At 40.6% G+C, this 27537-nt stretch overlaps 1 protein-coding gene across 1 annotated transcript; it reads right to left on the reverse strand.

Moving 5' to 3' along the window:
* Positions 1 to 474: 474 nt before the first annotated feature.
* LOC130917861 (probable ATP-dependent RNA helicase ddx6) lies at positions 475 to 25919 on the reverse strand. The gene is made up of 14 exons (XM_057839598.1): positions 25776 to 25919; positions 24669 to 25234; positions 23060 to 23123; positions 18885 to 18989; positions 18644 to 18773; positions 14929 to 15075; positions 14760 to 14854; positions 11498 to 11620; positions 11187 to 11315; positions 10983 to 11099; positions 10798 to 10861; positions 7643 to 7744; positions 7388 to 7567; positions 475 to 2927 (listed from the first exon to the last, which is right to left on the reverse strand). Exons 2-13 carry the CDS (start codon positions 24863 to 24865, stop codon positions 7392 to 7394), a joined length of 1449 nt encoding a protein of 482 aa, XP_057695581.1. The 5' UTR covers positions 24866 to 25234; positions 25776 to 25919; the 3' UTR covers positions 475 to 2927; positions 7388 to 7391.
* Positions 25920 to 27537: the final 1618 nt, after the last annotated feature.

Raw genomic sequence — 27537 nt, forward strand, 5'->3', positions numbered from 1 at the left:
GTGGTGGAAATCCCTCAAGGGGGAAATCTAAAAATATCCTTGATCCAGATTTTATATTATAAAACATTTTTAACCCTTCAATACCTGCAACATGAAGCAATTATCAGAATCCCAAAATTAAGGTCCTCATGAAACCTTTTCCGAATTTGTAAAAAGTCAAAATGAATATGTGTAATAAGCGCGCCAATATCTATAACCCTTGCTAAATCCAGTTTTATTTTCTCATGGAACCTGCAGATGCATATGTGTTGACTTGCATCCATCATTTCTTTTTTCCCAAAATGAAATGTCAAAATTCAGAATTAGCCTGAAAATCATGAAATTTTAGGTATATCAAATGTGATACATTTGGCAATAAATAGTTAAAAATGGGAAAACCTCAAATGTCAAACTAATTTGGAGTCGGGACTAAAATTGAATAGGGAAAAAAAAAAAAAAGAATTGGGAGGAAAAATTACCCAACACCAAGGACTCCTAGATAAAAATTATAAATTCGTGTGCAACACCTAAATTGTTCAGTTTCATTCTGATAAGTAGTTGAACATAAAAGGTTTTTTGACATAAGATACAACTTCTTGGAACAAAAATATGAAATTACGACAAATTAATCTAACAATTGGGTTTACCATTTTCTCTTGAGGACTCCATTCAAGGTAACGTCAGAAAAACAGACCAAAAAGTAAATTCAGTGAGCTTTATTTTGAACAAAACTTTCAATCTTCAAGCCCAATATTATTGACATTTTCTTTTGTTTTGAACTTCATAAAATTAGCTTCACTGAAATTTCTGCCAATTGTTTCAATGACCAAATTTCCATGAAAATAAAAGTTGAACTTAAAATTTCCTTGAGTACATTAGAATAGTACATCTTTCTTTGGGCAAAAACAAAAATTAAGGGCAACTTATTTTTCATGATCTCCCCCCCACATCTCCATTTCCATGAAGATTAGGCGCACCCCAAGTTCAACTGATGCATCAGCAGCATCCTCCCCGACAGAATTTGACATTCTGAAGCCCAATTAAGACAAAAAGCCGGTTACGTTTTGAATCTGTCACCGCTATCACGGAGGATCCGTGTGCATCAGGGCAGCAAACAAGCCAATTGATACCCCCCCAAAAATTTAAAACGACCTTAAAGAATGAGGCAATTTGATGAATAAATCCAATTAAAGCGTTTTGCAAGATGCTATTGTCTCAGTCTCCAAGGTTCTCGGCATGGCGGTCGTCGGCGGTAGGCGTCAAACCAGCTTAACCACAGCCGCTGATCCAGTTGGACCTTCAAACAAAAACACCCTAGCGTACCGCCGACAGACCGCCAGGACGCAGACGGCTGCCTAGTGTCTGCAAAGTTTGGATCCCCGGCTCGCTCGCTATAATTTTGACTGATATTTCCTTTAAACATAAAATCCCTCCCTCCCGTCCATGCCAAATTCGCCTAATTGGATGATCTATCAACTATTCAGGGGCCAACGTGAGACACGAGCGAGCGGGGGATGGCCGTTCTGACAAAATGAGGACATTAGTTGACATTTGAAAACAATCAGAACGGCTGTACAAGCATCTCGCTGCAAAAGGGAACCACAACTTTCCAAAAAAGCTCCGTAGAGCTTTTGTGCAAAATTGGGTTTTTTTTTTGAGGACGTATAACCAAACCCCACACACACACACACACACAAACAAAAAATGGGGGCAGAGAAACAAGCCAGTGGCTCAGTCTGAATTTGCAGTCCGAGTCATTTCATCATCCGAGTAAGCCATTTCCCCTACGTGTCTTCATGAATTTTTTCAAATTTTTAGAAGTCTTCTCCACAAACTTCTTAGCATTAGAGTGGCAGGTACAAAAAGACGTCCTTGTCATTGTCTGAACTCAACGTTTTAAGTGCCAGACTGCGATAGGTTCTCACTTTATTTTTTAAGAAGTCTGGTCGTGCAGAGAGGGACTTCATGCTACATTTATTTTTTTCTTTCCAGGCAAGATGAGCCACTTTGCTTTTTCCACACGACATCATTGAAATCTGCGTTCTTCTCGGTCCTCGTGTGTCCGTGTAACAGACTGGCGAATTTTGAGTGACACTTTGACAATTGGGGTCTTTTGTTGGAAATTCGAAACCATTCTGGCATTCGTAAAAATTATAAATAAACTCCCAGGCCAACAGGCAGTAATCAGTCTCCAGTGCCGACAAGTATGTGTGTGGGGAAGACTGGGTTTTGTGTTGTCAGCTAGCCTTCTCGTTAACTTGTCTAAAAAAATCTTAAAATGAAGGTATATACACAGGTTCATAGAGGTCCAGCCATCCGTAGGAAGGTGAGCAAGGGTTGTGAATGGGAAAAAAAATCTCCACTGGTTTAGATGACTCAAGTTGTTGATCGGCTGCACCGTCGTCCAAGTTTTTTTTTTTTGAGGACGAAATTGTCAGCTTTTAGAAGCAAACCTAGGGAAGGGGGGAAAAAAAAAAAAAAAACTCAGAATAGTCTGGCTTTCTTCATCAAAACAAAAAATTTCTGTCAGTAGGGGTCGATGGGGTTCCAAGTTTGTCCTGCGATGTTAATAAGCCAGACTTGAAGCGCAGCAGGACAATCAAAAATGGGAGAAAAATGCAGTTATGATCGATGACTAGGGTTATTACTTCGAGACGAGTTGGGCTGCTGCTTCTTCTTAAGGCACTTCATACGAAACCGTTTCGAAATGAGAAGGAAAATGGTGGCTGGAGGTGGGTGGGGTTCCAAAATATGCCATCAACTTGGTCCAGCACTGTGTTCAGTGCCAGCGGTGCAGCATTGAGCCTCGTGAGAAGGAAAATGAGTTCTTCCAAAACGCATCCAAAGTTCACATTCCTGATGAAGGCGTCAAAAACAAATTAAAAAGAAAAAAAAATCCAAGCTGGGATGGGTGAGGGGGTCCAAAAGGGGAATGGTGGATAAAGTATCTGTGACAGACAGAAACAGTTTGTTTTAGTAGTACTTTGGATCAAAAGGTCCCCTTCCCACCCCCCATGTGTTTTAAAGAGCAAGTTCAGAATTTCAGGCTTAATCTTCGCATTATAGGGGGTTATATTAGTCGGTGGAGTTGATATCAACAAATTCCGTGCATTTATTCATTCCAGGGCTCCGGAATGGCTAAGCTAGCGCGAGTCAGTGGACCCTTCCTAGCATCCCTCCAAAAAATAAAAAAACGATACAAACAGATCTAACACGGTCAAACCAAAATGCAGATCGTTGTTCAAAATACCCATGCGTCCAAAACAATGTCACACCTAACTGCCGTAATTCATTTATTCTGCTGGGCTATTTTATTAGATGCAGAATGAGACCACAATAGAGTGGAGTGCTTCGGCCACTCATATTTATCCTGATCTGAGATTGGAAAACTAATTTCCCGCCTTCCTCAAATGCAGCATCAGTCTACAGAGTTTTGACTGAAGAATGTCAAAATAGTGAAGCGTGCATTTAGAGGCTGTGGAAACAGAAGAAAAGGGCAAATGAGTTTCCACAAATTCCCTATAACCCTTATATAGCAGCGGCACGGAAGTTGCATAGCATCAGCATGGCAGTGCAGCACTAATTGTGCTGGTTAATAAAAACATAAAATTGTTAGCAATCTTCATCTTCCTCCTGTGTATTCAAACCATGAAAGTCTTCACCCTCAGTGTCGGATATGAAGACGCTCAGATGCACTTCGCCATGCACGCACCTACTCAGTCTGTCCTTCGCGTCCCCTTCAATGTCTCCCATAATGAGGCATATTCACTCCCAGCCTGTGCAGTCCTCCTTGCAGCAGACTGGCCCCTCAAAGCCCGTTGGTGATGGCGGACTCTTTCAAAGCGCTTCACGATGCCAGGCTCCCCCAAAGCTGCTCTTCGCATACGGCGAGTCTTGGCAAACGATCTCTCGCCGCTCGTCATCAAAGCGTCCCATACAACTCGGATGGCCAATTTAATTTCTTCTAACATTTTCAATGATGCAGGTCTGCCAATTCTACTCATGCACAAAGATGAGGGTTCGTCACCTCTATTCATGCACAACGCACAAAGTTAAACTACCGGTAGTAGTGCAAACTAGCATCTTCCTCGACACATATTCCACGTGTCTCACTCCCACATTCCATGCTCGAGCGCCCCTGGCGGCCGTCAGAAAATTACATAAATTGGCTGCATCATTGCACACGCCGCAGGACCCAAAATGAGAGAAAAAAGTAGCGGCTTGTAGTCCGGAAATTACGGTACAAATGTTGCCGTTTATACTGCAGTTATTGATATGCAATGGTAAGTTTTGATAACTTCGTCCTGAAAACTTAGCCAAAACTATTGATTGCATGGGTCATCAGTGATTTTCATGCGCGCATGTTATTTTTTTATTGGCATGCTAGGACGGGTTCATTGACTCACGCTTGCTTAGCCACTCCAGTGCCCTGAAACTTAATTCCATGCAGTTAGTTGAAATAAACTCCGCGGACTAAATCCCTGCCAACTTCGTGCGTATGACACAAAAAAGCATGTTTATTTCATATTTCACGAGGTGTTTTATGCTCCTGAATGAAATGGACCGCTTGGATGTGCATGGAAGCGATCGTTTCATATATTCAATTTTTGAATACCGCGCAATGGAAATGAGTGACTTCCGGCTTCAGTCTCGAGTTTAGGACGAATGCGAATGCAACGTCAGTGTCACGTCATCCGGGTCAGCATCTCCCGATACAGCATTGTTTTACGGCATGCAGATGGACTGCGGATTCAGCTGATTTTGCTGATTATTTCGTTTATTTTTTGCATCATGCCAGCCAAACGGCTGCAGGCATTTATTAGATGCACTTGGGAGAGGCGTGCGAGCCTTTTTGGGTTTCAGAAAGTTTCTGTTCACCGAGACATCGGCCAAAACAAGTGTGCGACAACTGTGGGACCATTGGACTTACGAGGAAGTGAGTAAACATCGTGTTTTGTATTCTGTCAAATACTGGGATCAAGGCACACGTTTTAATAGAGAGGTGGCTTGCATTTTGTGGCTGACAATCCTTGTCCACAGAGAATGCCACTTGGCTGACGACCGGCATTTTGTCGCACCCCCCCACCCCCGCCAGGAGAGCGCTGTACTCTGCTTACAGCACTCTTAGTGTGCCCGGTGTCCTGTCAAATTTTCAACCCCATCAGAAATTGCAACTTGTGTTAAAAATGGCCGCGAATACAGCGATTACAAAATAAACACTACAAACTTTCTTTAAATAAAGGACTTCTTACTTACGTTTGATCATAGATTGACATGTAGAAAAGTTCTCTTCAGACACATCCTGCCACGTTAGCTGCTCAACAACTGCAGCCGCTCTCGTATAACTCACTGTTTACGTGTTCGCCGTGTGGTAAAGCATTATTTTACGCCATATTCGTGTTGACCATGTGGCAGATACGTGCTCCTCCGACGTCGGCCGGTTTGTCCGGCTGTCATTGTCCAGCTGCTTCCCCGCAAACGAGCCCCTGCTACGGCGAGCTCTAAGTTGCTCACTGCCAGGCGGGTTGCCGATCGGCGAAGACAATCGACAACCCCGCTGCCATGTGAAATGCGCCGGGCTAGTTGTGTGATTTTTCGCTTTGAAGACTTTGAAACATCACTTGGTTCGGGTTAGCATGTCGGCTAGCTGTCACGCCTCTTGGTTCGTTTACATTCTCCGAAGCACTAGGGTGGCATAAAATATTGTTCAGGAGGTGCGACAGTAAATGTGAAGTCAACAGTTTTGACCATTATGGAGTAATTTTGCCATGTCGTACTGAATAAATGCATTTTATTTCATATTCCAATTAGCACAAGACTTATTTGTCATGACCATACCATTTATTTAGCTATTGGGGAAAAATACTTCGACAAAAAGAACATCCTGTAAAAATATTGGAGTACAGAGACAAACAATGACATTTTGCGGCTCTCTTCGACACATTTTCCTCGTTCTGAATAATTCCCCCTCAATGGGCTGAATTCTAAATCAGATGAAACCATGACCCTGCTGACGTCATCCTCCTGTTGGGGGTGCTAGAGCCCTATAATGGTAGGCGTGGCTAAACAGCGGATTAAAAGACTAATTTCTCGTCATCTGTGCTTTGCCAAATTGTTGTATATAGTCGAATCATCTAAAAATAGGATTCTAATTCACATAACAATGCTATTTAAGACTTTTATCCTGTCGTACGCACTTTAAAGATTAAGCCTGATGTCAAAAATTCTGAACTTCCCCTTTAAGCCTGGCAGGCAGCCAATTTATTATCTATCATAATGATAGATGACACAATCCATTTGAACTGGGATCAGGATTGCCAGATCAGGAAAAAAAAAAAAAAAAAAAAAAGTCTCCAGCTCAGTTACACATTACCCCTGAACAGTTCAATTTAAAGAAATAAACTCAAATAACAACCCAAAGTTCAAGAAGTTTCACTTACACAACTCAATTTATATTTTGATATTATAGAGAGAAAAGAGCGAGATGTAATACTATTGTTATGATACAAACATTTTCAACTCGATAATCAACAAAAGTACTCTATACCCTTTTCGGTACTACATAAAACTCAATATCCTTTTTTTTAATCAACTCTTATTGCCATTGACCGTGATATATGTCCAATCCTGTGCCTCTTAAAAACTATAGTAAAGATTTAAATAAACTTATCACTCATGGATGTCCAAATCCATTTGAAATGTGAATGGCAGCCAATGTGTTAACAAGGAAAATGCAAAATTATATTCCATTACTATCAAAAGGAGTGCAATTTTTGGTGACCTGTGGTGATGCAAAAACCTCAGTATCAATAATTTTGACAACACTACATTGTAATGGAGTCATTGCCGTTTTGCCAATAAGCATCATTGGAGATGTTCTTACAGAAGGTTCAAACTACTGTATTTTCATTCCAATATAATAATTCACTGAATGTGTTTACATGAGTTAACGTCAAAAATACATGACTGTCAATCGAAATCACCATGAAAGTACAACCATGACATTTTAAGTATGTTAAGAGTAATTCCGATTCATAGGGCATTCTGGGGGAAAAATACTGGGATTGGTGTTGAAAGCAGAAGCATATAAAAATGTCAAGATAAAATCATTCATAATAACCCAGAATAAGCAAGAAAATTTTGATGTCGACCGTGTGCTGACAAATCAGAACTGACATGCAGTTGTGAGGCACTAAAATGCCAATGTTAAAAGCCAAAATTTTAATCAACCCGCTTAATGCCTTTCTCTCCAGCTCAGTCTTTGGAAATTACCCAATTGGGCAGAAAACACAACCCAATCTGGCAGCGCTGAGTGAAAGAGTCTAGCAGCGAATGATCGCTGTCAGCCCTACGAGTCCAAATGGATTGGACGTCTATGTCTGCGACTAAGACGCAGGTGTGCACTTACTGGCTCATGGCTTCACTTCTTCGCCGCTCTCTGTGTGGTACTCTGCCACATACAAACTCTTGTCAATGATGCCGGGGATGGGTTTGATATCTGTTCCCAGCTGCTCTTCGATGCCTTTGAGATTGAAGCGGTCGTCGTAAGTGATCAGGTTGATGGCCAGGCCCAAATGTCCGAAGCGGCCTGTGCGAGGTGGGGTTAATAAGGTTTTTTTATTTGCATTTTCGAGGGGGGGTTTGAGTAACAAAGGTTTCTCACCAGATCTGCCAATGCGATGAAGGTATGTCTCTCCCAGCTTCGGGAAGTCAAAATTGATTACAACATTTACAGCTTGAATGTCTATTCCTCTTGTGAAGAGGTCTGAAAGAAAGGGTTCAACATAGTTTGAGCTTCACTTGACCAACCACAACACAAATCACTACTACTCTGGTTATTTGATTTATCAAGTAATGAGTTATGTTCATCCCAATAGAAAATTGTTTTATAAAATTAAAAAATATATAAAAAAATAAACACATTTTAACTAATTGGCTGCCATTAACATCGGTAGACATCCCTAGCCCCCCGTCAAACTGTATTGGACGTCTGTCATCCTCAATGGCAATGAAACATTATCGCTCAATGCCAGCCATCCCAGTTCAAATGGATTTCATGGCGATCCCTCTCAAAGGCAATGATATAGGGGTATACCGAAAGCAGAATTCTTGGCCAGAACAGAATATTGGAAACATCGAAAAGTGAAAGGCCGAATAAATCATGTATAATGTGTATTCATGATATTCAATTTGTAAAAAAAAAATTCATTATTTTCCGATTAATGGCTTTTTTTCTATTAAAACACGATCAGTTGCAAGTATGGTCCATTCTCACTAGTACGCATTTTCCGAAAATTTCTACGACCCCCGGCCAGAGGCTTAAGGAATTTGTTTGAAAGGTGCAGATTCTGAAACCCTTTGGGAGGGTACGTTCCCGGCGGCAGTGAGCATTTTGTGGCGAACTCTGCAACGCGTCCTATACCAGAAGTACTGGCGTCATCGTAGCCTTCTGTTTGGTGGACGTCATGGCCGATGTAACCTTGATAAATGCGCTTTCTTGGAAGTTTGGGACACTCGAAAAATGGATCTTATGCCTTCACAGTTGCTAAGCTAAATGAGATCTTGATGTACTTTTGTGTGGAACTGTAGTTCACAGCAACAACAAAAAATTATTCTGCTCTCGCCGAAACTAGTAAAGCTCTTTACAAGGATATTACAATCTCTCATACTCCTCAAAATAAGATCCGCCGTTTTCTTGTGCAACAAGCGAAATCGATCGAGAGCCAGGCGAGTGGGCTGAGACTTCGCGGCGACGAAGCCAAGCGCAGTTGCTCCCGGCCGAATTTACTGGCAGAGGGGGGTGTGGAAGTCGCGATAAAATGTGACAAAAAGAGGAAGTGGTTGTGCCATAAAATTACTGTACTAAAAAACAACAAATCCACATGTATGCATTTACTGGAAATACTTTATTTGGATACCGCATGCTAGATTAAAGCAAACTTCAAACTACTCACACATGGCCTCAAATGCACTGCACTCCGTGCGACACGGGACATATGGAAAGCAACTTCAGAACAAAAAGCAGTGATGAAGCAAATTTATTTTCCTTCATTTAATTGTGTTTGCTGTGAGCCAGTAGTGTTGCTTATGCCGTGTTTTGATTGCATCATTTCATGAGGACTACAGTTCTTCACACTATTCCGTGGTAACTAAACTTTTATTTATTTTTTTTTAACCAAAAACCGAAAATGCAATTTTAGCTATTTTTGGCCGAAGGTTTTCGGCGCCGAATTTTTGGTCACATCTCTAAACTGATAATAAAATTAAAACCTAGTACTTCCAGAAAGTGACCGCCTGACATTTTTACATTGCCTTTGCCATTTCCACCAATCAAATGTGATTATCCCTACCTACTTGACCGCCCTTCCACATTATGTCATTAATACCATTATCACATGCACCTGAGCTCACATTTTCCAGTGTGTATGTGTATAACTGATATCAAAAAATGGCTAACTCTGACCCGCGTTTGAAAATCTCAGCGATCTAAAATTAGCAATTTGCATAATACTTTGAACAATTTTCTCTTTTTTTTTTTGCATAAAAGTCAGGGATGGGCGGGAAATGCACAATAGGAATGGAGGATGGACTGACAGGTGGCAAACAGAAAAGGTTTAAGATATTTTATAAGTATTTGAGTACAAATGCAGAGCGCCCTCCTTTATAAGCCTAGCGGGCCACCAAAATCCCACCATAATGTCAACCTGCAGATACCATGACTACAATTCTGGCTGCCCTTGATGGAAATAGACGTAAATTTGCTGCCGACCCTGTCAGTTCAAATGGATTGAACGTCTACTAGAGAAATTAATTTCAATTTACAGAAGGATGAAAAGAGCCACATAATTGGACATTAGCTTCACGTTAGTCAACAAATTATTCCATGTCAATTGGTTTGCCTTTGTCTACCGTATTTTTCGGACTATACGTCGCACATGAGTACAAGTCGCACCAGCCAAAAAATGCGCAGTGAAAAGGAAAAAAAACAAGTTGCACAGGAGAATAAGTCGCATTTTTTGTGGGAATTTATTTGATAGAATACAGCACCAAGAACAGACATGTCATCTTGAAAGGCAATTTAAAATACAATAAAGATCAACAGGCTGAATAGATGTACGGTAGGCTAACATTACTGACGCTAGAAGTTAGATCGGGCCTAAAAAATCCAGCCCGACCAGACCGGCCCGCGAGTATTAAAGCCCGCCATGGCCCGAGCCCGATGAATTAACTTTATTTGCTTGCCCGAGTCCAGAAAAACCCAAAATTTTATGTTTTATTTGTAGGCACGAGCCCGAAAAAAAAAAAACAATTTAATAATTTCGCACATAAGTCGCTCCTGAGTGTAAGTCGCACCCCCAGCCCAACTATGAAAAAAACCGACTTATAGTCCGAAAAATACGGTAGATGAATATATTTTTTTTTTAAAAGTTGGCGAGAGAGAAGTCTGCCCGACTCGACCGTAAATAATCACACATAAGTCACTCCAGAGTATTAGACACACCCTCTGCCAAACTGTGTGTGTGTGTGTGGGGGGGACTTCTAGTCCGAAAAATTCGGTATTTGGAGGCTGACAGCACAAATAAGGGGACAGAAAAAGACTGTATTCAAGAAATCAGTTGTCCACTTTTAATCACAGCAGGAAAACAGCAGTGACTGGTTAAGTGTTTACCAAGAAAAACTTATTTCTGTGTCTTTTGAACTTTTTGTCTGCTTAAAAAAGTGGGTTTTAATGAACTAGGGAAAAATTGTGGACTATTGTCATTTATTTTTAGCACGTTATCTAGATTTTTCTTCACAATCAAAGTGTGTGCTTCTTACCAGTGCAGACGAGATTCCGACAGAGACCGTTTCGAAAGTCATGGAACACGCGATTGCGATGTTCCTGGAGAGGAAGAAAGATGAATTGAACTCAAAGCCAAAACAAATAACGGTTGTCTGACAGACAATCTTCAACAAGGCATCAGTTTAACAATAATTCGTGACAGTCAACCGTGCATCCCGACCTGTCTCATCTTAGCATGAATGTAGAAACACGAGTAGCCGAGCTGGGAGATCTTCTTGGCGAGAAGCTCCACTCTTTGAGAGGAGTTACAGAAGATTATGGACTGGTTGATCTGGAGCTAGAAGACAATACGAACAGTTATTACATTTAAACTCTTTTGAAGTAAGTCTTTTATGTGACATTGAACCAGAAAAGTCAGTCTTACTCTGGAGAATAAAGTGTTGAGGCAATGCACTTTTTGCCTTTCGGTGACATAAGCATAATACTGCGTGACACCCTTCAGTGTGAGCTCCTCCATGAGGTTGATCTCATAGGGCTTCTGCAGGTGCGAGTTCTACAAAAACAGTCAAAAGTGTTTGAGAAAAAGAATTTGAACTAGGATTCATTCATGTGCCATTGACGTCCAATCCATTTTGCCTGGGAGAGGCTGGCAGCTCAACGTCTAACGCCGTCAATGGCAGCATTTGAGTTACTTTCTTTTTTTTTGAGTTACAAAACAGTCATTTGAGGACGTACCATAAACTTTTGCACGCTGAGGGGGAAGGTAGCAGAGTAAAGCAAAATCTGTCTCTGTTTGGAGAGGAAGCCCAGGATTTCTTCCATCATGACCACAAAGTCCTGAGACAGAAGTTTGTCAGCCTGAAAAGGACAAATTCAATCTTTTAAAATAAAGAACCATTGTGTGAGAATGCTCACATTGCTGAATGAATATACAGAAGTGTGCTGAATAAGGCAGAATTAAGGGAATTAAGGTAAAGTGACAAACATATTTATGTTCATCACTTTACATTGACTGGTGCTAATAGAAATTATCTGCCAGTACCTCAAGTAAATTTTACTCAGATTTCATGAAATAAGTATAAGTCGCCCCCCCCAAGCCAAACTATTGGGGGGGGGGGGGGGAACAAAACTGCCACTTATAGTCCGAAAAATACGGTACATTTAATCATAAAAACCTTTTTTCGTCAGAAATGTTCCTAATTCAAGAATGGATATTGTTTAAAACATTATTTGAACGCCTTTTTCCATTTGATTTTGGTGAAAAATGACCAAGGTTTAAATGTATGGGCTTAATAAGAACAAATGGTAATATTTACCTGAAGTAAATTGAATAATCTCACCCATTAATCTGTTAACTAGTCTTTAACACTCAAAACAACATGGAGAAAATTATTCGAATAGATTTAAGCATCGGATTAAAATGTTATAAATTTATAGTGTGAAAGTGAGTACAAGTCAGTAGGTTTGTTTTTGCATTGATCATTTAGACTATCAATTAATTAGGTTCTTATTGGTGAGAAATGCAGCCCTGACCCCTGTTCACCTAATCTGTTTGGTTTTATTAATGTCCCATCCCCAGCATTGGTGTTGTTCGTGAACTACATTTCCACACAAACACATATCGAGGTACCATTAGCTCAGCAAGGAGAAGTATGAGAGTCATTTTTCGAGTGCCCCAGAGCTTGCGAAACTTGGATGAAAAAGCGCATTTATCAAGGTTTCGTCAGCCGTGATTGCTTATATCTGTCCGCCGAAAAAGCCTGATAGCACAGATATGGAGTACGCCTGCCCCTGACAATAGCACAGCGGCACTCGGCCCACCTCTCGGCACAATTTCATTCAAACTTGCCGTTCCGTCCAAGACGGCCGTCGAGCGCTCACTTTCGCAGAAAAGTCCGATCCAAACCACTGTAATGCCCCAGATGGGGGGGGGGGGGGGGGGGGGGGTGTTCTGGAGATGTGACATACTTATGTCACACTGCTGTTGCCATAGTGTGCACTTCCTGTGGGTGTGGTATTACAGTATAAAATGAATTTGATGTGTCGGACACATATGCTGAGAAGCGCACTGAATAAAGAAGTGTTGTTCCATTCAAGTCTCGGCCTTACATGTACTTAGATCAAGGAAGTACATACTGGCTAACCCACTTTATTGTGGCAACCATTATAAAGAAAAACAAAAACAAAATAAACAACACGTGACCACCATCTCGCCCATTCTCCTTCTCGCTTCCTTCTACGTCACAGCTCCCTGTCCAATCGTCTCTTAAGGGGGTCTCGCAAAGTTACGGACATTACAATGCACAATGAATAGACCCTACCCACCGACGTCACAAAATCACGTGATCACTGTATTGTTCCGCCCCCTTGTCCGTCATTTTGTGTCTGTATTATCAATGGTCTCAATTGATCGAGCAATTTATAATGCATTTCATGGAAGACCCGGTGCTTTCGGATGCCGTAAACTCACTTGATGCGTTGCATAAAAGGCGTCATGTGGAAAAGATTCAGTTTATCCATTCGCCAGATCCATATTTGATGCCTAAATCGATGTTTTTCGACCCGCTGTCTTTGCCGTATTTGCCTGACATCTGCTCGCTACCCTGATATTTACAACTGTCTTGTCCACACAAAATCAGCCTATTCTCACGAAAGTTTGAAAAACTTTAAGAGCTTGGAGGCTTATAAATACTTCGTTGCTGGTTGGGTGAAACAGGTCCTCGTCCACGAAAATTCGGCAGGAATCTATCTTGTGCTTGGAAAGGTGAGTTACGAAATTTTCAATCCAAAATCTATTGTTCTTGCTAACATCCACTGTCAAGTCTAATGTATTTCATGTCATTTGTCAATGGAGCTAGGTCTTTTAATGTTTATATGGTTTAGCGATAGCACTCTCACTACATACATACGTGTATGTTGTCGGCGATTAGCCTAGCAATGATCTTAATTGTGGTTGTCAGCCCAACCCTCTAAATATATATTAAATGCATCTTACCAGATATAAAATGACTACTACATAATCTGTGGTAATCGTTTGGAGCCCAGTTTTCTCGTCGCATTGCAGCAGCCCATCTCGCTCTCTCCTCTCCGGGTCTCTCAGAATCCGGTAGAACTTCAAGTCTCTCCGTCTATCTTCTCTGTTATTGCAACCGACCGCCACACACACCTTCACCATTTTGAATATTAATGTTAACGAGCAGAAAAACACGCCATAAATAGGAGGAATGTAGGTAGCCGTAACAGGTAAACACGATGTGTTGACGGACAATTGGGCGGAACCAGTCAGGAGGGCGGAGTTGTGACGTCACGTGGGTAGGGTCTATAGCAGGGGTGGGCAATTAATTCCACAAAGGGCCGCAGTGGGTGCGGGTTTTTGTTGCAACCCATTAAGAGGACACCTTTTCACCAATCTGCTGTTTTACAAGTGCAATCAGTCGATTGCAGTCAGGTGCTTCTCATTTCTGCTGAAACCGCATTGGTTAAACTATCTGTGCTGGGTCAGTTGGAACAAAGACCAGGACCCACTGCGGCCCTTGAGGACCGGTTTGCCCACCCCTGGTCTATAGGTTGCTGCTGAACCCTTCACACTAGGCTGCCGCTAGTTTGAAACGGTCTTTAAAAAAAAAAAAAAAAAATCTTTTTTCCACAGCGCAGCAACTTTTATTTTGGTGTGGCTGTGCGCCACAATATTTAATATGGAGGGGAAACCCTGGAATGAATTACAATTCAAAATAAAATTGTTGAGCAATGTTAAAGTTCAAATGAGGTTTGTGTAGCCTTTTTCTGGGGAAACCCTGAGCATCCATTTGAACGTGTGATGCGATGGAATGCTGGTAACAACCCCAGGGGGTATGTGGGTGACATCCCTTAAATTGAGTTGAAAGAAGCCCCATCGAAATGAATAGTCTTCCCACTCTTAAAGTGGTAAAAATATTGCATCCCCACAATAAAAACTATCTTCACCTGTAAGTGTCATTGCTGCAATAAAAGCACAAACCTCATCAAGAACAATCATCTGCACTTGACCAACTTTGGCAACTCCTTTCTTGATGAGGTCCAAAATCCTTCCTGGGGTGGCAATGACCACATGAACTGTGAAAAAAATATAACAAAAATTAAACTCACAAAATGAGTCATGAGCCTCGCCCAGGTGTTTAAAGCATTACCTGTTTCATCAAGTCTCATGATGTCATCGCGTAGGTTGGTCCCACCCGTAGTTGCCATCACCTTGACTCCTCCCATGTGTTTGCTGACCTGGATGCATATTTGGCTAACTTGCAGAGTCAGTTCTCTGGTGGGTACTATCACCAATGCTGTGAAGGTGGGAGGGAAAAAAGGCATCATCATCTCCCAAAAGAGTGAAGAACACATGAGTAGAGCTGAAACGATTACTTAAATAATTCGAGTAACTCGTTTTGCCCGGACTACTTTTATTGCGGCACAACGCGCTGACATCACGTGCATAGAGAGGTAGAAGGGAGAGGTGGCGCATGCATTTGATTTCAAACACGCATGAATATAGAGGTAACGAAGAAGCTGACGAAAGCGAAGAAAAAGCAGAACATGTCAAAAGTGTGGGAGCATTTCAAGTTGAAGACCAAGGCGAACACCATTTAATGTATTCACTGTAAGACAGCACTTGCATAACACTACCCCTGACTGCCCCTGGCTACCCGCGGCCCCGCAGACGCTTCTGTACCCCCGGCTCGACCCCGCGACCAATGATCGTCCCCGAAACCCAGCCCGCTTAGCCCCCATTCCACCAAAGGCATCACGTTTACTCTGAGAGCGAAGGAGCGATACTCGGGACAAGGTAAAGTTAACGCAGCGCTAATAAATAAGACTAACGTTACTGTACCTTGCTAATAGAGGAGCACGATAATTATCGATCCGATAATGGGAATTATGACGTCATACCAATAAATCTGATAACAATATATATTATCGGTCCTATTAATATTTTTGGCACGTGTTGAGGTAATTATCGGGGTTTGATTGATTAAATGTTTGCTTGGTTGGTTGATTGAATATTTGCTTGTGCTCATATATACCATAAATAATACATATTGCCATATTTTTCTTACTTATATATTTGCTTGTGCTCATATATACCATAAATAATACATATTGCCATATTTTTCTTACTTATATAACCAGTAAATGATTATTGCTTGCTATACCAGGTTGTAGTATAATGCTTAAGTGTTACAAAGGGTAAAAGAGGGTCGGGATGACAACTATTTTGCCTCATTGCCGCACCATTGCGTAACTAGACCTTCGGAGGCATCTTCAGCACCTGGCGTCTGGACTTCTGTCTAGACCTTCGAGTACAATTTTCCATCCGAGGACATCTTCCATGGCCGCAGCGTTGCATAACTGAAGTGTCTGGATTATTTTGACTGTTTATATGATTGTAATGACTGTTTACATGATTGTTTACATAAGCTCTTGCTTCCACATGTGTATTCACTTAGTTCCACCTACATGCACACACATATCCAATCGAAAACCACATGGGTGTCTCCAGCTTGCTCTCCCCTTCTTGAGGGCGACATCCATCTTTGTTTAGGACAAACCCCTAAATAAAATACCAAGGAGGATTTTTTTCCTTTAGATCAATTTTGGTGACTCACGAGTCACATCTTGCTCTCCTTGGCCAAGAAAACAGTGTCTTGTCTCCTTATTTTTGGGTAATTTTACAATGTCTACCTAAGGATCTATTTTTGAACTTGACAGCACGTGTCGGATTGGGATGTGTGTGTTTGTTTCAACTCCTGTTTTGCCAGTATGCAAAGTTTTGTAACTGTTCTAGAGGCCGCATCTTTCCTTCACCGAGTTAGAAACCTTACTATGGCAATTAGCAAATGTTTGCAGCCTTTTGGTTATTTATAGGCTTGCTGTTCTAGAATTGCCAGGTTTAGAAAGTTTCATGGACTAAGACGACAAAAGTCTCCTCTCCTGTTGCACCAAATGTTGTATCAGCTGACAAAGCACAATACCTGTTGGGTTTATGTTTGTTTTAGATCGGTGTTCACTGTTCAGGGGAACCAGTTGTCAATGATATTGACTAATGAATTCTGATTGACTCAAATTATATTAATTTGAAAAAATTAATATGGGCACTTTATTTGAAGTAAAAACTGGTCTTGTCTGTTCATTATAATAATGTTCATGTCATCATGAAAATTCTGGTTCGCTCAAAGGCAAATCTATGCTGAATCAACCATTAATATTTTTTACCTACAGGCGTTCAAAAACTCAGGTGAATATGCATTGAAAATTTATTATATATATTGTCGGTTATTGTATCGTATCGGCCTAAAAAAAATGGATATCGTGCACCCCTACTTGCTAATGCAACTTTAGCCCTTCGGAGGAGGACATTTTGACTACATTCGATGCGTGGCTAACGTGTCTTTCATTTAGGCTTTTTTAAATCTGTAAAAAAACAGCGCTGCAGAGTAATGACAATGTAAAATAAAAATAAAACTGTCAATTTTAGATTGGTAGTCATTGATGGATAAAACAAGTAGCACTGGTGCCGAATGTGCTCCAATACAGCAGGTATACATTTATTCTGAACGCTGCAAAAACTCAATCCTATCAGGACCTACAATTTAGGGGCCGTTTACATGGTGACTCTCCGAGAATACGAGCAATTTTAAATTTGCATTTGCGGCTCCATTTGAACAATGTCGCAATTCCGCATAAAAACGATGTAGTATTCATGCCAGGCCCTAGGGGGCAGTGCAGATTTACTGGGCGACAGAATGATGCACTTGGACCCCACCAAGCTCCCTCAGCCCAGAAAAAAATATGCCCGCCCACTCGAAGCAATGTCATTTTTCTTTTGCTCAAAAAGGCACAAAAATTTAAACGTTCAACATATTTAATTTAAAAATATTATCAAAACAGTAAATTAAAGCTGATATTCTGCCATATTTGCTGTTTTTAGCACCGCTGCGCACGCCCAATGTGACGTGCACGAGTGCTGACGTTAACAACGCGGTCTCGCGCCGCAGGAGCCCTTGATATGCATGCCGAGGAAGCCCACCCTCAATCGGATTCTTCCACTTTGGAGGTAGGATTCAGAATTTTCGTCTTGGCCGACACCATATGCACGCGAGGCGAGTCCGCAACTCAGTCATTGAGTCTTTGTGGCACAGAGTTGCCATGTAAACTGCCCCTTAGACCAGGGGTGCCCAAGTCCGGTCCTCGAGAGCTCCTATCTAGTTTGTTTTCAATGTCTCTCTTCTCCAACACACCTAATTCAAATAATCAGGATCGTTATCAGGCTCCTGCAGAGTTTGCTGATGAGCTGATCATTTGATTCAGGTGTCTTAAAGGAGGGAGACATGGAAAACAAGATGGATAGGCGCTCTCGAGGACTGGACTTGGGCACCCCTGATTTAGACTAACGTAAAACTTAATTAGAACTTAAAATTGTTTGACACAATTGGAAATTCAATTGAAAAACGTGGGGGGGGGGGAATAGTTAAAAAAACACCTAACCTTTTAAGTAATGTGTGTTATCAATTGTAATGACAATTTTAGGCAAGAAATAATTTGTTTCATAAAATCTTAACTTTTTTGAGAGTGAATTTGTTGGATTTTTTTTCTAGTCATATCTGACATGCAATCGTTGACAGTTTTCAACTATATACATCTAAAAGAAATTGATTGTCTAAAAATGGCTCAATATTAAGTGAAATGTCTTGTTTTCTCGTGTATATTAACAATTGCTCTTTACCTAAAAAAAAAAATGTTTTATCTGATAACTCGATGGAATTTTTAGTAAAATACTCGATTACTAAAATATTTGATAACTTTTAAGTTCTACGCATAAGCACTCAACGGCACATTTCATTTCAAAATCCCCACCTTGTATGTAGTCCTTCTTCAGGTCAATGCGTTCAAGTAAGGGAATGAGGTAGGCTCCACTCTTCCCCGTGCCATTCTTGGCTCTGGCCAAGATATCCCTCCCCGACAACGCGATGGGAATGCTTTCCTCCTACGAGCAGATGCGATAACGTGCGCTTTGAAGATATGCTCACCATTGTGATACCAAGATACGCTTGTTCTAGTAGATTTGGCATCAAACATTTGCGTAGGAGAAAGGCACCTGAATAGGAGACGGCTTTTCCCAGCCCATTTCAAAGATGCCCATGAGCAGCTCCCTCTTTAGGCAGTAATCTTCAAACTCGTTGCCTTTTGTTGCAGTCACGTCCTGTAGAGTACCAGGAAAAAAGGGGGAGGGGAGAGATTAAAAAAGCGGAAAGCTCATTAGGTCAAATTTAGAGCAATATCGTAATCAGCCACACAATTCCATGAGAGTTCATCAAAGTACTATTCTTTTTTTTTTTAACACTTGTGCGAAAGGTAAAATCTTGGATAATGTAAAGTTCGGTGACTGATTTTAGAGATTTTTCAGGGGGATCCCTAACGACTTGCAATTCTGACACTAACAAATAGGAACGAGCTTATGACAGGAGTGTGTTGCCAATGTTTAGTGAATGATGACCCTGTGGTGACTAAAACCATTGAAGTTTCACCAGAGGAAAAAAAAATTATCGTATTAGAAAAGTATGGGTGTGACAATACAGGTAGTACCTGAGGTACAATGTACCCAACTTGCGTGATTTCGACTTTACGACGCTCGTCCTCAGTTTTGTCTTCAGGTTTTTGTTTTTTTTTTTTAGGTCGCGTAACATTGTCTCATCCGCCACCTCTCAGCATTGATGGTAAGGACAAGGAGTGGGAACGTCTCGGTACCTCATGATACGATATGATTTGCGATACAAAGCTCACGATTAGAGCTGTCCCGACTAGTCGATGTTGTCGACGTCATTGATGACGTAAATGCGTCGACGGGTATTGACGGGTTAAAAAAAAAATTTACATGCGGATAAAGTTTAGAATGGCGGGCGCTCGCGATACAAGCGGTTGTTACTAACACCCCCAAGGGGGCTGCTGTTATTTCAATGTGACCGGGAATTGTCAGATTGAGCAAAGAGGAAGAAAGTGGGCGAGCGAGAGAGAGGGAGCGAAAGAGAGGGAGTGAGATTGGTGAGCTTGGAAAGTGCGCGACTGCGCGTTTAGCGCGGAGTTCAGTGGCTGCAGCCCCTGCGTTTTTGTTTTGGACATTAAAAGTATCTATAAAGAGCCATCCGACACCTCTCGGTGTTTTTATGCACGCCTCCGCCTTCCTGAGGAGGACATGGGCCGAACCGACGACAACGAGCCAAGTGAATCGCCGGTTCACTCCTCACTATGGCGAGGAGTTGAAAACACCGCCAATTACCAAAAAGGGCAGAATTGGTGGCACGAGAAAGTGGCATAAAGCCAAAAATGCGGACCAGAATAGCCAGAGCCTGGAATTATATCAAGGAAAATATGGAGGGTGCCACTGTGTGTACTCTTTGCTAAGTTGAGCTCCCATACAACAGTAGCACGTCAGCTATGAACACTTGTATAATTTTCGAAGACAACAAGAAACAACAAGCTAGCGGATTGTAAGTCCATACAACTTTCTAACGATGTTTTTCCCAAAATGGAAGTTACCTTTATGTGCGTCGTACCAACGTGCATTTTTATTTAATAAAATAATTAATGTATATATATAATTATATATTTTTTTTAATTATTATATTTATTAGGATAATGGAAGCTCCCACTTGGGGAAAATATATACATGCATCCTGTATATACATAATATAATGAAAATATATCTGGAAACAGCACTGGCCTGCTTACTGTAATCCATGACTGCACTAATGTTAGTCACTTTATATTATAAAGTATCATTGTGTATATACATATAGGAGTATACTATAAAATTAATACTGTATATTTAATTTTTGTTACTGTGAGTATGTGTGCCTCTCATTCAAAATAGTTGTAATATTTCAGTGTGCCCTCTACTTTATCTATTTTCAGGTTAAAACAAACAAAAGTTGAACAGTTTTTCCCCTCCCCCAAAAATGCAGAATGCACACCAGAAAAAGCATCTGAACTCACACAAAGTATTCTGAAAATGGTTGTCCGGGACATTTCAATTCATTTTAACATTTAGAACAATATAGACAATGACATACCACAAAAAGAGTGGGAATTGTTTTGACTCCTGTTAAAGAGGTGAAGTCTCAGTGTTTCCGTTTACATTTTTTTGCACTAGTTAATGCCAGCATCATTTTACCTTTGTTTGTGATTTTTTATTATTGATTTTTTATTATTGATTTATTATTTAATTGATTTATGTTATTTATTTATACATTAATAAAGAATGTAGGTGGTCCAAAATGTTTTTTGTGAATAATAAGCTTCAACAAAAATTTCATTATTAAAGTAGTAAAAAAAAAAAAAAAATTATTAGAATAGTCGACTAATCGTAAAAATAGTCGGCTGACTAATCGGGAGGAAATTAGTCATTTGGGACAGCCCTACTCACGATAACAATCTGACGATATGGCGATACAACGATTATCGATACATTGGTCAGGAAATCATTCTAGGATATTCAACAAAAAAACTAATAAACAGAAAAAACAAGCTTCTGCTGTGAATTGGAATGAGTTTATCACTAGTAGACGTCCAATCCATTTGAACTGGGAGGGTGGCCCCACTTCAAACTGATTGAACGTCTATGGCCGTCAGTGGCAGCAAATGAGGTAATTTTGGGCTATTTAAGGTCATTTACCTGTTGATTTTCAGTTACTTCATGTTGATTTTGGGGTATTTTATGGGTCATTTCTTGTTTATTTTGTGTTACAGAAAAGGGAATCGGCCAAATGAATATGCAGTGACTCAAACTGAACTGAAAATTACCTGTAAATGCCATAAAATGAACAGCAAGTGGCCTGTAAATATCGGACAGAATGACAATGCTCTGGTTTCGAATGAACAAACGTTCCCAGTCAAAATGGATTGGGCGTCGAGCACTGTCAATGCAGCCTTAGAATTAATTGAGACACTATTATGGGGGAAGATTTTGGTTGCAACTTGTTGGTTCCTTTTTATTTATTTTTAAAAAAAATTTTTTAAGACATTGGCACATTTTAAAACTGTCTCGATTCTTGGCAGGAGCATATCGATAACCTTTTGGGATACAAAGTATCAGGATATATCACCATTTCGATATTTTGTCACACCCCTTGTAAGGACTGCATGTTAATTTGGCTATTTATTCGGTTGATTTAATCTAAATGGTTGATTTCTAATCGCTATGCAAAACTGGTATTTCATTACAGGTCCACTTTGTTGCACTCGGACTTGTTTGATGTCACGCCAGCGCTGCTTCGTTAGTTTCGAGTGTTGCTTTCATGTTGGGAAGCGGATCTGAACGCCAGTTAGCATTTCGTGAAAGCAGAGAAACCGTGAACGGAGCAGTCTCGGCATTTGAGGACATTCCTCCTTTTGAGTAACCCAAAGTCAACTGGAAGTGACCCGGAAATGCTCCAAAAGAGAAAGGAAGCGACCAAAAATCAACAGGAAATGCCATGAAATGCCACAAAATTAACTCGCTGGTTGCCACTGACAGCCAGACATCCAATCCGTTTGAAGTGGGAAGGATAGCAGCAAATGAATTCATTCAGTTCCATCCCTTCAACTTTAAACTGATTGGACATCCACTAGTGATAGAATTCCAATTCACAGAAGGATGAAAAGAGCTTGTTTTTCTGTTTGTTTTGTAGAATATCCTAAAATGACCGACTCATGTGTCGATAATATCGCCATATCGTGAGATCGTTAACATGCGCCTTGTATCACAAATCGTATCTTACCACCAAGTACCCAGAGGTTCCTATCCCTATTAGAAAGGAGCCCGATAGAAGCCAAAAATAGAGTAAATGTAGGTACTGTGCGCATTTGTTCAGTACAGAAGCAGTGATTTATCTACAATATCCTCTGCCATTCACTGAAGTACTCACTTTTTGCCACATTGAGCCCCCGGTAATAAAATGAAGATATTGCAAGATTGACACCCAAGTTTGGATTAGCAGTACTATTAAAACTTCTTGGGAAAAAAAAAAAAGACAATTCCTAGTTATTTTCCACTACATTGAGCAGCAACCTTTTTCAACGACCATAAAAATTGGGTGATCACCAGATTTCATTTTTTTTTTTTTTTTTTTTACATATTTAAAACAGGGTTTAAGTTGTTACAAAGTATGGTACGCCTCCTAAATTGGGAAATCTAAGCACTTCTACAAGGTTTTTGGGATCCTCGTTATGAATGTCCTTCTTAATTCAAGTAAAAGTTATAAAGTTTATAAAAAAAATAATAATAATAATACAAACCGAAGTTCTCATCCTCATGTCCCTTGGGGGCAATTTCAAATTTTTCTTCCAGTCATCTCCAGGCCTGTAAAAGTCCAAACTCTCGTGAGGAATAATTAAGTGAAATATGTCATTTGCAATTTAACAAGTGATAAATATTCTAGACGAATTTAATTTGAAAAATATAATTGAACATTTTCAACTATCAAGTAGAGCTGTCACGACTAGACGACGTAGTCGACATCTTTCATGTTGTAAATCCGTCGACGAGCTTAACATCCCGTCGACGGTTAATGAAGGGTTAAAAACTGCATGCAAGCGGGAAAGCGTCACAAAGCCAAAAAAAGCGTACTATGTCCAAAACATTGACTTATTTCAAATAAAAGACTGAGGGTACAATGCAGTGTCCCGTCTCTTCAATGCCAAGCTTGGCTGCACATCAGCCGTGAATGAACACCTATGCTGTCACCCAGTTGTAATTTTTGAAGACGACAGGAGTAAGTCCATCTAACTAACAACATCTTTTATTGAAGTTGCTAAGCCTGCCGCGATATGCAATGCGTCCATTTAGCGCACGCTAAATAAAATTGAGGGCGGTAATTTTCACGGCTGCGTTTTATCGCCGCGTGCATACATGCTGATGGCATACGAGACTCCAGTTCCTTTCGCTCATCAACACGCTAAAGAATTAAAGTTTACACATACAAAATAAGAAAACGCATCTATATTAAACACCGTAAACGTTAGCATTGCTATACTAAGGTGAATGTGGGGAAAAAAATACAACCTATATTAGCCTGCTATAAAATGTTATCAGTCTTCTCCAAAACGCAAACTTGCGGTTAAAAGGTGACACTTCAAACATGGAAAATTGTTGGTTACAGCATTTGCAAACAAAAAAATGAAAAAAAATCTTACTGACACTACATGCAATGACAAGAAGTTCTTTTGCGGAGTGGTAACCTTAAATTAGCTGTTTAGCAAATGTACTTCCGGTGAACATTTCAAAATAAAAGCATGTCATGCTCTTCATATAAATAACGATTTCTGGAGTTAATCCCACATACTTCAGAATTGAGATTCTCCACTAAGAATAGCTTCAAAATGACACACACTATAAAAAAATCTGACTGGCAATGAATAATTACTATTATATATAGTACTATACTATAATATTAATGCTAGGTATTTTTTTAAAGAATTGTTTTGAATCATGTTGAATAGGCGAAGTCAGTGTTCTGAATCTGTTTACATTCCATTCTTTTGCACTAGTAAATGCTATCAGCATTTAAATTTATTGTTTATTTGTGATTTATTATTGTTATTTACGTGTTTATTTGTACTTTAACAAAGAATTTAAGTGTTCCAAAATGTTTTTGTGAATTGATTAGAGTCAACAAAAATTTCATTGCTAAATAAGTTTTTTTTTTTTTTTTAATTAATCGATTAGTCGACTAATCGTAAAAATAGTCGGCGGACAAAAAATTTGTCATTTGGGACAGCCCTACTATCAAGGTATGTTGTGCTCAGACTGAAGTGCCCATTCCATATTCATCATTTTAGCTGATTGACTTCTTTGGACAATTTTGGCAGTTTGGTACAGTACCAAATTTTTCTTCATGCAACTTACTTGATGACAGCATTACTATTTGGGGCTGCCTGGGAATTGCCATTGTTGATTGTGCCCTTCATCTGGTTTAGCGGCTGTTGTTGGTGGCCTCCCCCGCCACCGCCCGGAGCGCCAGCCGGTTTCACCGAGCCCCGGAGCTGTCCATTCTGGTTTGACAAGCCCAGGATAACTGGGTTCTCCATCCTGGCAGTGCTCATGTTTCCTCGTTAGTTTCTTAGTTCAATAATGGTGAAACTCGAGTGGGGAGTTAATCCACAATTAAGCGTAGTCCTTCCCTGTCGGGGCTTTGTTTTCGATACGTGTCCAAATATTTAAGTCTGCCACATACGTCACAATATTGCCGTCTCTGGGACATGAAGCGAGAACTTCTTTTCAGTGTTTATAAACAGATTTCAGTCCGGAACGGCGGTCGTAAGCGAGCGTGGGTCTTGACAGCAGGTGTCTGGAATCCCAAACTTGGGGATGGCTTAGCTGGCTTTTCAAATACGGGCCCACTTGTTCAAGCTGACCATTTCAGGGAGCTCCACTGAGCCGCTGCGTCCTCTGCGTCGGATTTTATACAAACCCTAAAGCACAGAAGTAGTTAGGCCGACCACAAACAAACACAGTAAACAAAATGGTCATTTGATTCGAGTGTAAAGGATATAAGTCTTTGGTTTCATTGGACTGCGAGAAGCCATCAAAAAGGACATGTGAGCAGGTGAAAAATATACAAAATGACTTTAAAAGTAAATGGGGAAAAAAAATCCAAGGCCTCGTCTGTAAAATCTATTCGTGTTCAGCCAGGCTTGCCTGACCTAGCCTTCAAAAAAACGATGACGTAGATTTAGCTCCGCGTTCATGAGCCGTCGCTGTATTAAAAACCCCTCCCCACACAAAAAAATGTCAAACATCAAGCCGACATTTGTGTGATATTCGACATTCGGCTCCATTTGTTGGTTTTGTTTTAACAACACCTACAGTCGACGTCACCTAGTTAGCTTCCTAGCTTAGCTTCATGCTAGCTATCGACGGCGAAATATAGCGTTCAATATTAGCGACCACGGCCTGGATGTGAAACGGGTGGTTAAAGCCACATATTGCGTTCGAATCGAGCGGCCTCGTTACCTCAAATAAGCGAAGTAAATCGTGGTTATTTCGTTTGTTTAAGCTGTGTCGAATTGTAGCCGAGAGCACGAAGAGGCTTCTTCTCATCCAAACCTTCAAGATGGCTTCCACTCGTTTTTGAGCCCGCCTACCACAGCCACAATCAGCTGACTAAATTTCTAATCATTTCCCCCCCGCCACATTATTAATGATTCACATAGTTTTATATAAAAATGTTCGTTTATTCGTGAGATATAAATGTAGTTCTTCTAATGGAGCCGTGTTTTTACATACTTTAGTCGGTCACCTGTTACGTCACAGTGTCAGATGAAGAAATACAGTGATCCCTCGTTTTTCGTGGTTAATTGGGACCAGAACCTGCCGCGATAAGTGAAAAACTACGATGTCGCCCCCCATATTTGTGTGTATTCAATGTATTTTTTGTGATTTCGCATTGGAAATAGATACATATAAGACAGTTTTTCCACTTGTTTCCCGAAGTACAGTGCCTTGCAAAAGTATTCGGCCCCCTTGAACCTTGCAACCTTTCACCACATTTCAGGCTTCAAACATAAAGATATAAAATTTTAATTTTTTGTCAAGAATCAACAACAAGTGGGACACAATCGTGAAGTGGAGCAAAATTTATTGGATAATTTAAACTTTTTTAACAAATAAAAAACTGAAAAGTGGGGCGTGCAATATTATTCGGCCCCCTTGCGTTAATACTTTGTAGCGCCACCTTTTGCTCCAATTACAGCTGCAAGTCGCTTGGGGTATGTTTCTATCAGTTTTGCACATCGAGAGACTGACATTCTTGTCCATTCTTCCTTGCAAAACAGCTCGAGCTCAGCGAGGTTGGATGGAGAGTGTTTGTGAACAGCAGTCTTCAGCTCTTTCCACAGATTCTCGATTGGATTCAGGTCTGGACTTTGACTTGGCCATTCTAACACCTGGATACGTTTATTTTTGAACCATTCCATTGTAGATTTGGCTTTATGTTTTGGATCATTGTCCTGTTGGAAGATAAATCTCTTTCCCAGTCTCAGGTCTTGTGCAGATACCAACAGGTTTTCTTCCAGAATGTTCCTGTATTTGACTGCATCCATCTTCCCGTCAATTTTAACCATCTTCCCTGTGGCTGCTGAAGAAAAGCAGGCCCAAACCATGATGCTGCCACCACCATGTTTGACAGTGGGGATGGTGTGTTCAGGGTGATGAGCTGTGTTGCTTTTACGCCAAACATATTGTTTTGCATTGTGGCCAAAAAGTTCAATTTTGGTTTCATCTGACCAGAGCACCTTCTTCCACATGTTTGGTGTGTCTCCCAGGTGGCTTGTGGCAAACTTTAAATGAGACTTTTTATGGATATCTTTGAGAAATGGCTTTGTTCTTGCCACTCTTCCATAAAGGCCAGATTTGTGCAGTGTACGACTGATTGTTGTCCTATGGACAGACTCTCCTACCTCAGCTGTAGATCTCTGCAGTTCATCCAGAGTGATCATGGGCCTCTTGGCTGCATCTCTGATCAGTTTTCTCCTTGTTTGAGAAGAAAGTTTGGAAGGACGGCCGGGTCTTGGTAGATTTGCAGTGGTCTGATGCTCCTTCCACTTCAATATGATGGCTTGCACAGTGCTCCTTGTGATGTTTAAAGCTTGGGAAATCTTTTTGTATCCAAATCCGGCTTTAAACTTCTCCACAACAGTATCTCGGACCTGCCTGGTGTGTTTCTTGGTTTTCATAATGCTCTCTGCACTTTAAACAGAACCCTGAGTGTAACAGC

The sequence above is a fragment of the Corythoichthys intestinalis genome, chromosome 6 (assembly GCF_030265065.1).
Source record: "Corythoichthys intestinalis isolate RoL2023-P3 chromosome 6, ASM3026506v1, whole genome shotgun sequence".
NCBI lineage: Eukaryota > Metazoa > Chordata > Actinopteri > Syngnathiformes > Syngnathidae > Corythoichthys > Corythoichthys intestinalis.

Bases quoted from the DNA above. Each gene is read 5' to 3' on its own strand.
- LOC130917861 (XM_057839598.1), bottom strand. From the start codon at position 24,865: ATGAGCACTGCCAGGATGGAGAACCCAGTTATCCTGGGCTTGTCAAAC. The intron at 18,990-23,059 runs GTTTGTATTATT...GGTACTCTACAG, and splicing joins ACATGAGGATGAGAACTTCG to GACGTGACTGCAACAAAAGG. The intron at 11,100-11,186 runs GTAAGACTGACT...ATTGTCTTCTAG, and splicing joins TCAACACTTTATTCTCCAGA to CTCCAGATCAACCAGTCCAT.